The following is a 13,915-nucleotide window of genomic DNA, read 5'->3' as shown; positions in this document are numbered from 1 at the left end:
CCAGCTCTATTTGTCTATGGAGATGTTCCCCTTCTTTGCAGGGCTATAACTTTTTAAATTGTATTGCTAAATTGACATTACTATGGCCCATTCAACATCAAGTATCTATCGTTTAGGATGTAGCAACGTTTTCATTCACACATTCATACTAAAATACACTCGTACACCTTACTGTAAATTGTACCTAAATTGTACCTCATCCCATTTCTGCTTTGCACTATATAGTACTGTACATTAGTACACTGCATAGTATTGTATATTATATGGTAACTCAGAACATTGTACATATGTCTATACCGAACAATGTGACCTCATTTTCTTCTTCTAAATTACATGCTATACTATGTTATTTGATACTATCTTGTCTAGCACAGTCTCTGGAGCGTAACATCATTTTGTATGAAAGTATTCTGTACTTCTGTATGACAACTATTAAAGAAACTTGAAAAAAAAACTTGAAAATATGGTCTAAAGTATAAATATGTTCCATAGAACGTGAGTTAAGCCACAAATACATATATTAGATCATCAAATGTAGTTTGATACCGATTGACGTCAGATAAAAAATGTCAATTGTACAAGGTCCTAATCGTCATGCCTCATCATCTGCTGGTGACCAGAGGGGGGGGGGTTTATAAGTCCGTGGCTGACGTTAAATGATTCATGTACTATGGGTGATATGTTGATCGGAGCAGTGTGTATGTTTAATGATAATCAAACACGCTGAAACTCACCGCGGCTTCCTCTGACCGTTGGGTGATCAGCGTGGAGCAGAAATATCGCTATTATGGGATGTTGTTATATGCTATCCATTTCCAGGTTGTATACTACTATATACGTCCAAATCATGTTGTTTATCGAGTTATTGGCAACGGATCGCTATCCAGTGTATCAAGCTGGAGTCCCGCTAACGATAGCGAGTGGCCGGACGAAATATGGGTGAGCACCACTTCCGGCGCGTTACTTCCGGTTTTGGCGATTCGCCGATCGGCCACCAGATGGCGGTCTTGAACCGTTGGAGAGTTGAGAGGAGATCAACAGCAAGTCTCAAGTCTCCGTGGGTGAAATATGATTGCCATGACAGATTTTTGAAATATTGATCTCAAAGACGCTGTACGACGTCATTGGCAGATTACGCATGGCGGAGAATGACGTGTTAAGTCGTCCTTGGTGATTAAAGGGTTAATCTTCGAAGGAAAAGCAAAACAATCACAAAGGCAAAATATTTTTTTTTAAATAAGACAGACGAAATTTTTTCAATTACACCCTCTGATCCAAATGGAAAATAAATAGGTCTCCTCCGTCTGGCAGCCAAACATCAACGAAAGGAGATGCTGTCTCTGATTCCCGGCAGGGGCAGGCGAGCAGAGTTAGAGGGGGAGCGGGGCGGAGGGTCGAAGGGAGACAGTGGTGCAGGGTGGGAAGGCGGGGGAGGGAAGGAGTCGGAGTGAGGGAGAGGGAAGGAGAAGGAGTCAGAGTGCGGGAGAGCGAAGGAGAAGGAGTCACAGCGAGGGAGAGGGAGGGAGTGGGAATGCTTGAGTCGGGGGGGTGAAGGTGATGAGGGCGGCGACGGGGTGTCGTAGTAAGGAGAGAGGTGGGAGAGGGGTGGAGGGGACTCGGGACGGTCCAGGGGCACGGCAGGGTGCGGAGGGGTGTAGTAGGGGGCCGGTGGAGGGGGCCCGGCGTAGTCGAAGCCACAACGGGTGACGCTGCTGCTGCGTCTGAGCCTGACCATCAGAATCTTCTTGGTGTAGTTGTTGAGAGTGGAGACTCCAGCCCACATGCAGATGGTGAAGGCTATCCAGGCAATGCTGTGGGACAGAGAGAGACACTACATATCCATGCATATTGAATGTGTGTGTGTGTGTGTGTGTGTGTGTGTGTGTGTGTGTGTGTGTGTGTGTGTGTGTGTGTGTGTGTGTGTGTGTGTGTGTGTGTGTGTGTGTGTGTGTGTGTGTGTGTGTGTGTGTGTGTGTGTGTGTGTGTGTGTGTGTGTGTGTGTGTGTGTGTGTGTGAGTGTGTGTGTGTGTGTGTGTGTGTGTGTGTGTATAAATGAATGAACCTAAATATGCAATTTAACTGATAGATACACAAAATGTATTTATTTATGTTCATGTAATTGTGTTGATGTTTCCATTTCTGCAAAATAAGTATGTACATTTTGTTTGGTTTGGTAAACATTGCACTTAGTCTATCAGTGTATGTGTAGGGGCAGGTACAGGGGCAGGTACAAATAAGAATAGTCTTCTTCCTGTTTCTTTCGGCCATGGGATTTAGTGGAGCATATTAATATGTACTGTTGGACTGTAATAATTCCATGTACGAATAAATAAAAAATTCAATGAAATTTAATGGCACTGAATGTGTGTGTGTGTGTGTGTGTGTGTGTGTGTGTGTGTGTGTGTGTGTGTGTGTGTGTGTGTGTGTGTGAGCTGATATTATAGCTGACAGGTCTCTTAACTCAATCTGCGCCAACAACGTTTATATACATGTTTGCTCGACAACTGCTGAACGCCAACCACGTATGTATATGTTATTTGGTCCGTTTTCCTTTTTTCGATTTTAATATTCTATTCAATGTCACAGACCTGTATGTTGCCGTTAAAAGGCATACTGGGACCCCGAGGGTAAACCCTGTTAGTGGTTAAAAAATTGGGTCGCGACTTAATGACTAAAGAAAATGTTGGGTCCCGAGGCTAGACCAGTTGAGAACCACTGGCCTAGAGGTTCACTTGATCACATTGAAAAGTGTCCGGGACGCGTGTATGCTTTCCGCAACGCAGTTGTGTTTCCGCATTCCCGTTTTGCGCTCTGATTGGCCGCTGAAGCACGCCCCCGAGTGACGCGCGAACAGCTGTTTCCGCGCTACACGACTGCCGTCTTGTTCACCACCCACTTCAATGACAGAGCTCTCATATTTGCGAATGCATAAACTATATCTTTTATTTTATTTTTTTTATCTTTTTCCCCCTCCATTTTTCCTCTGATTTTCTCCCATCCCAATGTTAGTCGTATGCCAATTCCCAATCCCTTCCTGGTCGCTGCGCACTTACCCCCCCACAGTCAGATCATCTGGGAGAGTGGAGGCTATCACGTGCTTCCTCCGACACACGTCCAGCCAATCAACCGCTTCTTTTCACCTGGCAGCGCGGATCCTCCCTGAGAGGGCGTAGCGTGTGGAAGGATCACACTATCCCACTCAGGTCCTATCCGCGCTTAGCAGGCGCCCCAACCGAACTGTAGGAGTCGCTGTTTACAACGACCCGGACCCACCCCGCCAGCTTCTCCCACCCTCTAATACAGCCAATTGTATTAGTGTTAGCCAAGCTGGTGACAACCCCGGAGCTGTGAGCTGGATTCGAACAGGCGAATCCAGCTCACAGCTTCGGGGTTGGTGACGAACGCAATCTCCGCTACGGCACCTAACCGCCAGCATAAACTATATCTTAAATTATGGCTATGTGTCTAATATGGCCATCGTTTATCAATGACTTGTTTGCAGTCAACATTGTCGAAACGGATTGTTTTTTAATCGGTTCATTTTTACGGATTGTTTTTTAATCGGTTCATTTCCGTTTTATACCATTTTGAAAAACGCTACACGCGTACAGTACAGTACGCGTACAGTACAGCTCAATACATACAATTGTTAAGGGGATGCAGACCAGAGAAAGACTTTCGTCTTGTTTACATCAGGGTCCCCCATTTGTTTAAGTCCACTCCATATTACAGTTCTACTTTTGTTTTGATGTGAAAAGTGATGCTGCATAGACGGCTGAGAGCGTCGTTTCTTGACTCTCAGCTGAGAGCGTTGTCAAGCTACAATATTATAAAATACAATATTATAAAATCCTGTCAGGAAGCGTGCCTCAAAGCATGAATGAACCGGCATTTACTGGGCATTTACCGGCATTTCTAAGCACTTTAAACGCGAACTTTAGCGCACATATAAAGTCGCGCTTATTATGATGAATTGAAAATGGGGGACCCTGATGTAAACAAGACGAAAGTCTTTCTCTGGTCTGCATCCCCTTAACAATTGTATGTATTGAGCTGTACTGTACGCGTACTGTACTGTACGCGTGTAGCGTTTTTCAAAATGGTATAAAACGGAAATTAACCAATTAAAAAACAATCCGTAAAAAGGAACAGATTAAAAAAACAATCCGTTTTGACAATGTTGACTGCAAACAAGTCATTGATAAGCGACGGCCATATTAGACACATAGCCATAATTTAAGATATAGTTTATGCATTCGCAAATATGAGAGCTCTGTCATTGAAGTGGGTGGTGAACAAGACGGCAGTCGTGTAGCGCGGAAACAGCTGTTTGCGCGTCACTCGGGGGGCGTGCTTCAGCGGCCAATCAGAGCGCAAAATGGGAACGCGGAAACACAACTGCGTTGCGGAAAGCATACACGCGTCCGGGACACTATGCATGTGTTGTGCCGGATTATGTCGTGGACCAGATGGACATCAGATGGACCAGATGGCGATCAAACAATTGGAATCTTTTTTTGGAATAGCCCTGGTCAAAGGTAAGGACTATCTGACGTCAATTCCAGCTTGATCCTGCAATGTTTTCATATCGATCCAGCTGATCAGCGTGTGTACTTGCCGATTGCCGTTACTGGCAATCAAAGCATCAGAAACTACCCCCCCCCTTTTCAAGCATTCATGATGAAACATAATACCTATTATATACATTTGATTTGGAAATAGTAGCGTGTCCAGGGATGAAACGCCAATGCTTTTAGTAGAATTCACGTAGCGCCCTATAACTCAGCTTTCCAGGAATTAGCCCGGATCACTCCGAAACTATACTTATATTCAACACGGGATAACGCACGAACATATACATGAAAAAATTTCTTCTTTTTTGCATGTTCGATGGAAGATACTGACTGTCAAATGACCATAGTATTGTCCCCATAGCTATAATATAGATTATAGAATATAGATATAGCTCTACAAACAAGGTGACGCACCCCTATCTTTAAAGCGTGGCCTAGCTAGAACAGGATGAGGAAAATCCCTGGCGCTGAATGAGTTAATGTCTGACTGCATTTGCTATGTCTGCCTGCCTGATATTGGGACCACAATGGAAATAAGTCATGTGGCTTTATTGTGCTATCCTAATGCTTTTGGATATATTGGATATATAATGGATATATTGTATTTAAATTTGTCAATGAATAAACGAATCAATTAATCAATTGGTCAATTAATCAATGAATCAATCAAGCTTTTTTGTGATTTAATGTGGACATAAGAAAACATATTCAAATGTGTACATGTGCAGATTGGTTAGAAAAGCGGGCTTGTGACTGGAAGGTCATCGGTTCGATTCCCCGGACCAGCGGGTAAAATCTGGGTGGGGAAGTTAATTCATAAACAACTGCTCCAGTAGCCAACAGTGTCAGGCTGTGGTTGTACTGGGCGGCTCCCAGGTGTGTGAATGTGTGTCACTGTTACGCTGCTGAAAAAGCAGTGTTTGAAGTGTTTGAGCGCATGTGTTATAGTGAACTCACTAGAAGGAGTAGGAGTATCCATAGCTGTGAGGCTTGAAGTCCTCTGGCCCCATAGAGGCAGTGGTCTGGAATACCTGCATAAACATCATGTGAGCCACCATCCCCACCAGACCTGACAGACACAAAGCAAACACACACACTGTAACATACAGTAGGATTTTTATTTAATTTGAATCTATCTTTCAAATAAAATTATGATTGGTTGGGGGCCCTAAGCACTGTGCCTGACCTGCCTAATGGGCAGGATGGCCCTGCGGAATGTAGACACAAAGCAAACACAAATGGTAATGTAGAATAATGTTATCAAATGCTGGGTCAGAATTCAAAGCTTGGGAAGGGAAGAGAAGATAAGATTATGGCGTCACAGCAGCAGCACAGTAAGATTATACAGGTAATTAATATGACAGTCAGATATTATCTAGGGAAATTACACAAAAGGGGAATACAAACATGTTATTCTTTAGAAACTGGCCTATAGGTCCTATGGTCACATCAGAAGGGTCTGTTTGTTTTACTGTACAGTACCTCCCAGGACGGTGAAGACAGCAGCAAAGGAATTGAGCAGCTGTCCCCAGTGCTGGAGGGAGGGGAACAAGGTCAGACCCAGCTGTAGAAATAACAGCAGACAGCTGATGCACAGGAGACACACATACATGATCTCCATCGTCAGAGACAGCCACATCATCGCTGGGGAGAGGAAGACAGGACATAAGAGACAGAGACAGAGGCATCATCGCTGGGGAGAGGAAGACAGGACATAAGAGACAGAGACAGAGGCATCATCGCTGGGGAGAGGAAGACAGGACATAAGAGACAGAGACAGCCACATCATCGCTGGGGAGAGGAAGACAGGACATAAGAGACAGAGACAGCCACATCATCACTGGGGAGAGAAAAACAGGACATAAGAGACAGAGACAGCCACATCATCGCTGGGGAGAGGAAGACAGGACATAAGAGACAGAGACAGCCACATCATCGCTGGGGAGAGGAAGACAGGACATAAGAGACAGAGACAGCCACATCATCACTGGGGAGAGGAAGACAGGACATAAGAGACAGAGACAGCCACATCATCGCTGGGGGGAGGAAGACAGGACATAAGAGACAGAGACAGAGACATCATCGCTGGGGAGAGGAAGACAGGACATAAGAGACAGAGACAGCCACATCATCACTGGGAGAGGAAGACAGGACATAAGAGACAGAAAAAAAACTGCATAAATCACTCACTCAATCAATCAATCAATCAATTAATCATGGAACATTTTATACAAATCTTTGATGTAAAACTCACTCACTCATTCACCAGTCAGTCAGTCAGTCAGTCAGTCAGTCAGTCAGTCAGTCAGTCAGTCAGTCAGTCAGTCAGTCAGTCAGTCAGTCAGTCAGTCAGTCAGTCAGTCAGTCAGTCAGTCAGTCAGTCAGTCAGTCAGTCAGTCAGTCAGTCAGTCAGTCAGTCAGTCAGTCAGTCAGTCAGTCAGTCAGTCAGTCAGTCAGTCAGTCAGTCAGTCAGTCAGTCAGTCAGTCAGTCAGTCAGTCAGTCAGTCAGTCAGTCAGTCAGTCAGTCAGTCAGTCAGTCAGTCAGTCAGTCAGTCAGTCAGTCAGTCAGTCAGTCAGTCACTCACTCACTCACTCACTCACTCACTCACTCACTCACTCACTCACTCACTCACTCACTCACTCACTCACTCACTCACTCACTCACTCACTCACTCACTCACTCACTCACTCACTCACTCACTCACTCACTCACTCACTCACTCACTCACTCACTCACTCACTCACTCACTCACTCACTCACTCACTCACTCACTCACTCATCAGTCAGTCTGACACATTTTATACAAAACTTGTTGATGTAAACCTATTCACCTTTTTCAGAGGATGGAGTCAAGGTATGAAATTCACGACACTTTTCCTCTGGTAAACGAGAAACAGGTAGGAAACTGAGTTTCATTATCAACACCAATCATCAATACCAATACTAGTCATAAATACCATTATCACCAATACCATCAATACCATTATCATTACCAAATCCACTTGGAATAGTTTTATTTGATGCTGAAAAGACATTGAAATAGTCTTACCAAGTGTGAGTAACATGTACCTGAAAGATGATGTAGCCAATTACAGTTTTTCTCAATTGCTTTGGTGCATTTCTCTGATCAGAATTAAAGTTCTCATAACTGTTAGTGCATTTCTCAAAACAATTAGTACAAACTGCAAAACCTAGGTGATAACCTGCAGAAGCGTGTCACTTGCTCAAAATGGATAATTCATTCCTCAAAAGCAAGTATTCATGTCAATGAAAGTGTCACTGTCATCAAAATGAAAAGTCCTGACACCATTGTTTATGAACAAGATAGTCAAGTGGCTTTGCCATGTTTTCGTTATGACAGTTCACTCTGTAAGTGTTTTCCAATGCAAAAAAAGTCAGATCTTGGTGACACTTTCTGAAAATGCTCAAGACAGCACTATAAACTATTTGCACAGCCATTTGAAATCTACAGTTACACATTGCTGTATTTAGTGAGGTAAATGAGTACAAGACACGTATGTTTCACATTTTTACTGCATATGCTCTTTGCAATTTTAATTTGTTCACAGCATTGTGCAAAAGAAAAATACAAACTAATTTACAACAAACATAAGAAACACCCTTTGGCCTTTGGGTAGAGCTGTGCACAACTGTAAACAATATTGCAGTACATATTGGAACTGAATTGGAACATACAACATACACAGTACTGTAAATCATTCATTCACATCCAGACGTTCCTGTATGTCTGGCTATTGGATTCAGGAATGGGGAGTAGGGAGGGAGATATTCCACCAGCATCCTTTCATGTGCTGCAAACCACTGTGTGACCAGAATTGCGTGGTGAAAACGCACATTATCCCATACAACAACGTACTTGGTCAGATGGTCGCCATTTAGACCCCTCTCATTCTCAGGGACTATGTCCCTGTAAAGAGTGTCTAAAAAAGTCAGCAGATGTTGTGTGTTGTATGGACCAATGCGGGGCATATGGGTGAGGACGCCGTTTTCTGAGATGGCTGCACACATTGTAATATTCCCTCCTCGTTGGCCTGGGACATCAGTGGTTGCTCTCTGTCCAATGCGATTCCTTCCACGCCTTCTACCTTTTGCCAGATTGAAACCCGCCTCATCAACATATATGAATGTGTGCAGCGATTCCCTGGCATCCAGCTCCATTCAGGGGAAAAACTATAAAGAAATGTATAAAATTAGCTTGACAGATTTTGACAACTAGTTCAACATATTTGTATGTAATGACTCAAGCAATGAAATGAGGACTATTAGTTTTATAGGGAATGACTATTCAGCAGTCATAAGTATAGTTCATTTTGACTGACATGACCTAAGCAAATGATAATGTTATAAAACAGCAGAGAATTGTATGAAAGCAATTGATGCATGTCCAAAAGCATTTGCAATTTGTTCGGAGGAATGAGAAACTGCTACTATGATGTGCACAAATTACAAAATGTTGTGGAGGTTGAACTAACAGTTATGAGAACTTTAATTCTGATCAGAGAAATGCACCAAAGCAATTGAGAAAAACTGTAACAAGTCCTATTTATACATGCTTGCTCCACCCCTGACCCAAATAGTTTGAAAAAGTCCTGCAGTAGGCTAGTAATGAAGTGTGTGTGTGTGTGTGTGTGTGTGTGTGTGTGTGTGTGTGTGTGTGTGTGTGTGTGTGTGTGTGTGTGTGTGTGTGTGTGTGTGTGTGTGTGTGAGTGTGCTTGCGTGCGTGCGTGCGTGCGTGCGTGCATGCGTGCGTGCGTGCGTACGTGTGTGTGTGTGTGTGTGTGTGTGTGTGTGTGTGTGTGTGTGTGTGTGTGTATGTGCACATGTGCATATTGTCATGATTCCTACCTGGCTACGAGGAAATGTGTAGATGCAAATGCTATCAGCAAACAATTTGATTCATTCTTTTTCTGTCACTTCCCCTCTCTCTCTCTCTCTCTCTCTCTCTCTCTCTCTCTCTCTCTCTCTCTCTCTCTCTCTCTCTCTCTCTCTCTCTCTCTCTCTCTCTCTCTCTCTCTCTCTCTCTCTCTCTCTCTCTCTCTCTCTCTCTCTCCCTTGCGTTAAGTGCAGGTGTGCCGCTGCCAGCGGAGCAGCTGATTGACGTCTGTGGGCCAATTACGTCAGGGCCCCGCCCCAGATGTCATGAGGCTGCCAGATCGTAACTACGTATTTCCCAGTTCTGTTTCGTAATGGCTCTCGCTCGGCGTCACTCTCTGCACTGTACCTCGCTCGTGCACGTGCACTGAATAAAAAAATTCCACAATGTACCTTTACATCCCAACATCCGTCTGGCCACACCCCTATCAGCTCACCTACATAAGCAGGGGTGGGGCCATATACTCGCCTCCTTCTTCGCTTTCACCACAAGGAAGTGCCTTCGGTAGATCCCCACTTGACGAGGTTGTTAGGTAGAAGAAAGTTGGAAAACAAGAGATACGTTGACATCATATCTTTATTTTCTCTCTCACTATTTTCGAGAAAATACGGCGATATTGTCTTCATTACTGGAGTGTCTGGAAGATGATGATCATTCTACACCTCCACCGGTTTTTTCGTATTAGGAGTTCACGCCGCTGACATGCCTCCCAACTACAATCCTCCTTGCTGCGGCTGGATGGAGTAAGACCCTCCAGCAACACAGCTGGACTGTAGGACGCACCGCTGTTGTGAGAAGCGGTGGGTTCCAGGTTTGGTGAGTAATGTTTGCTTGCGAGCACCACTTGTCTGTTAGTGCTATGGGGGCTAGCTGACAATGTTTACGAAAACCGGCCCCAGATTAGGGTCCTTTGTTCAGCCTTTTTAGGCGACGGCGGAGGATCTTGGTTTGAAGCCCATTATAGTCAACTAGTGGGCCACAACCAGTAACTGGTGATCCCAGGATTCTCTGGACGAGTGGATACTTCTCTGTCACCGTATAGGCCCCATCTTTCATATGCAAATGAGAGTATACCCTAAACGAGGAAATGTGGGCATGGATGTTCGTTATCGGAAGATCCATGTTCAAGTTGGCTACAGCCCAGATGGGACTTGTGCTGGCTCCGCCGGATGTATGGTAAAATCACCGTTGTAAACTGTGTTGACATCTCGTTTCTCTTCTCTCTTAAAAGGTGAGGAGGGTTTCAGAACGGCGGCCTGTCTGAGTGTCGCTTGTTATATCGTTGTGTACAAGTTCAGGTGATAGCTGCTTAGCTTGCGTGCTAGTTGTGGCCTACCTGTTAGCCAGTCAGCTGTTAGCTGCGGCGCTAGCCCGTTGTGTCACTAGGCTAGGAAACGTTAGCTTGCTGCTATCGGCCGAGAGCGGCTGTTAGCTTGATGCTACACTGTGGAACATTGCTATGACTATAACATGCCTTGAAACACTCTGACTACGACGTCATCTTTGACAGAGGATGTTAGTCGAACCTACCCGGAGCCAGCCGGCGAGGACTGCGTCAACAAGGAGAACCGTAGCGGCGGGATGGAGCAGCGACGCTGCCTGTGTCGTCAACACAGATGCTGTGTTTACTATCGGTGCCTTGTTAGAGACTGCAGTTCGCTTGATCTGCGCTCACGGTAGGAAAGGTCCTCACCAGACCTTGAACACTTCTTCTTTCTTTCCCTTCTAAATGTTTTGTAAATAACGATGTTTTCCAAAACGAGTGTTGCTGCACAACATTTAGGATACGACGCGAGTTATGTGTGAATTGTCTTGTCACTGGTATTAGCTTCTCCATGCAAATCGGGTTGTTTGTTACAGATGTGAAAATGATCTGGTTTGTTGTGTTGAGAAACATCATGTGTGTTCATGTACCGTGTACTCACAACTAAGGGGGTTAAACTAACCTATAAAGCTATGCTTAGTGACATATGAGTGAAGAATGAATTCTTTTCTCAGCCTGTAATGACAATGAACAGTGTGTTCACATATTAACAGGTTTACCTGTTCAACTGGCCGTATTAAGGGTAAGATAGGAGGGGTGTTTTCCCCCCGGTTCCCTGGGGACTTCCTCACCCTCCTCTGAGACATGTTGTTACAATATATTGCGTCACTGTGTGGTGGGATACGATGTAACCCTTAGCTTGATTGCTGGGGTTGTGCTAAAACTGCTTGAGGAACTGTATTTTCCTAAAAGAAAAGATTGTTTGGTCACTTTTCGTGTGTGCTTAGCAAGGCCTGTGGCCGATACTAATCGAGAATTGTGTATTCTCTCATTATGGAAAAACGGCGTTCCTCTGTAGAGTGTATTGCCATTTTTTGTGGTGGTAAAGGGTTGTGTGTATCTTGTGATCTACAACTGGGTTGGGTTGGCCACAGAAGCACATGTGTAAGTCTGGTACCGGGGATCTTAAGGGGGCCCTCTCTATTCTGTGTTTTTTCCTTAGTAAAAATCAGATAGCAGGTTAGCACATGCGCTGTGTGAAGCTGTTAGACGCTTCATGTAGCTGACTATGACTGTGTCATACTCTTTTTTGTCATTACATCGTATCATGGGTGTGGGGTCGTAAAGGGGTGTACTGGTAATCCTTTCCTCCCCTTTTCTGATTGGTCAGGGGTTAAAACCTCCTGTCCTTCAAGGTTCCTGTCACGTTGCTGTTCGGCACGTTACAGGGTAAGAGGGGGGGGGGGGGGGGAGGAGTTTCCTGGTCCCACGCCCTGGAATATTGGGCGTGTGCACCGCAGGAATTCCCCCGCCATAGAGTACGTCACTGTGCGCGTCTCTGTTGGTAAGACTTCCGTGTGCTGTTCAGGTCCATATGATGGATCTGTTTCAGGGAGTGGTCAGGGCTCCTCCTCACGAAGCTCCTACTCGGGCCGTCTGTGAGTTAGGACTCTCCTTCCCTGTGAGGGAGCCTCCTCAGAGTTCAGAGCCTCCTCCTCAGATTGTCAAGATGAGTAGAACTTCGAAAAGGAGTTCTGCTCTATTGTGTGTGTATTCGATTCAATTCGATTATTGAGTGTATTGGTTCAGTGCCTCCTCCTCGGAGAGCCCTAATCCAAATATTACATAGCTCAATGTTGCAATATATTCTTTTCAATCTATACAGCTTGCGTGGGAAGTCTCTCTGGGGATTTCCGTCTCCTCCCTATGGGAGGGTTGTGGGATGTAAAAATGTAAAAAAAAATTACCCTCAGCCTGCGTCACAAGGGATTCATGTCAGTCTGTGTTCTTTCTTTTTTGAATAAAAAGAGGAAGGTACATGAAGCACGACGGCTCCGTGTCGTTCTCCCAGGCGACTTGGAGGAACAATGTTTGGTGTCTTGATAGACTATCCATTGATGTGTTTGGGTCTCGACGCATACATAGTGCTGGCTCGGTGTGTTTCTGTTCAGGGTCACACAGGGGCTAAGTGCGCCTTGGTTGCTTGTTGAAACAGCGTTTTTACAGCGTTTTTATAGGGCAACTGGGATGGAGTTTTGTCTCTTCCGAGCGCCAGTTTACTAGGTTGTCTCGATGAATTCTCATTCATATCTGGGGGATGTTAACGGAATAGATCTGAACATAGGTAGAGGGGTCTCACGCCCTTGGGGTGGGCCACTGAGCACGGTCTAAATGAGGACCGTCTGGGTGGCGCCCTCTTTTCATGTTTTAGATCGACACGCATACCTACCCCCTCTCCTGGAGTGGGCAGGTCGGCGTGGTTAGGACACGGGACTGGCCTGGTCACGCTGGTCCAGGTCAGTTAACCCGTTGTCCGCCAGGGATGCAGATCTGCTGTTCTGGTACCCTGAGGGACTTGTGCTTTTTTCGGGGGGAAGAATGCCAAGTCGGTCCGGGTGTCACAGGGTTAGGCGCTATGGAGACCCTTGTTGGGTACATATTGTACTCTGCACTACCGTAATGGCTTACGGCCATGCCAACCTGTACACGCCCGATCTCGTCAGATCTTGGCCGCTACGCAGGTTCGGTCCTGGTTAGTACTTGGTAGGGAGACCTCCTGGGAATACCAAGTGCAGTGTGCTTAGGGCTGGTTCTCCATAATTTTCGCTCCTCTCTCACGCGTGGCGAAGAGGGGCCTGTTGGGGTGGTCTTGGACCTCTTCTGGTAACCCTGTGCTTCCCGTGCCGCCGGGCCCGGTCCGAAGTAATGTTCGTCGACCCGTAGGCCTGGAATAACCCTTTTTTGAAAACTGAAACACTTGTACTGCGGTATAGCCAGTGTGTATCCGCAGGTGTGTTTTGGAGTTTTTTCTTGAGGGGTTATAGGAACAACCACCGCATTGGGTAACGACAAGGTGGTTGATTCCCTGGTGTGTTGGAGCAGTGTCAACTCCCAGGTTACCCGGTTGAGGGTGCCCCTGCACGTTCATGACGTCTGCCAATCATGTCAGCCTTCTCTGCCTC

The 13,915-nt window shown here is 45.5% G+C and overlaps 1 protein-coding gene across 1 annotated transcript in view; it reads right to left on the bottom strand.

The window, feature by feature from the left end:
- Positions 1 to 1,318: 1,318 nt before the first annotated feature.
- gsg1 (germ cell associated 1) overlaps positions 1,319 to 13,915 on the bottom strand; it is a gene marked incomplete at both ends in the record, with an annotated part of 16,737 nt that continues 4,140 nt past the window's right edge. Inside the window, 3 exons of the mRNA XM_084329095.1 lie at positions 1,319 to 1,811; positions 5,532 to 5,643; positions 6,057 to 6,218. Coding sequence (XP_084185221.1) covers positions 1,319 to 1,811; positions 5,532 to 5,643; positions 6,057 to 6,218 — 767 coding nt within the window. The remainder of the gene's footprint in view (positions 1,812 to 5,531; positions 5,644 to 6,056; positions 6,219 to 13,915) is intronic.

This window comes from Notolepis coatsorum, assembly GCF_963971535.1.
Source record: "Notolepis coatsorum genome assembly, chromosome: 14".
Lineage (NCBI taxonomy): Eukaryota > Metazoa > Chordata > Actinopteri > Aulopiformes > Paralepididae > Notolepis > Notolepis coatsorum.
The sequence above is the reverse complement of the archived record's forward strand: the minus strand, read 5'-3'. Positions and strand labels throughout refer to the sequence as shown.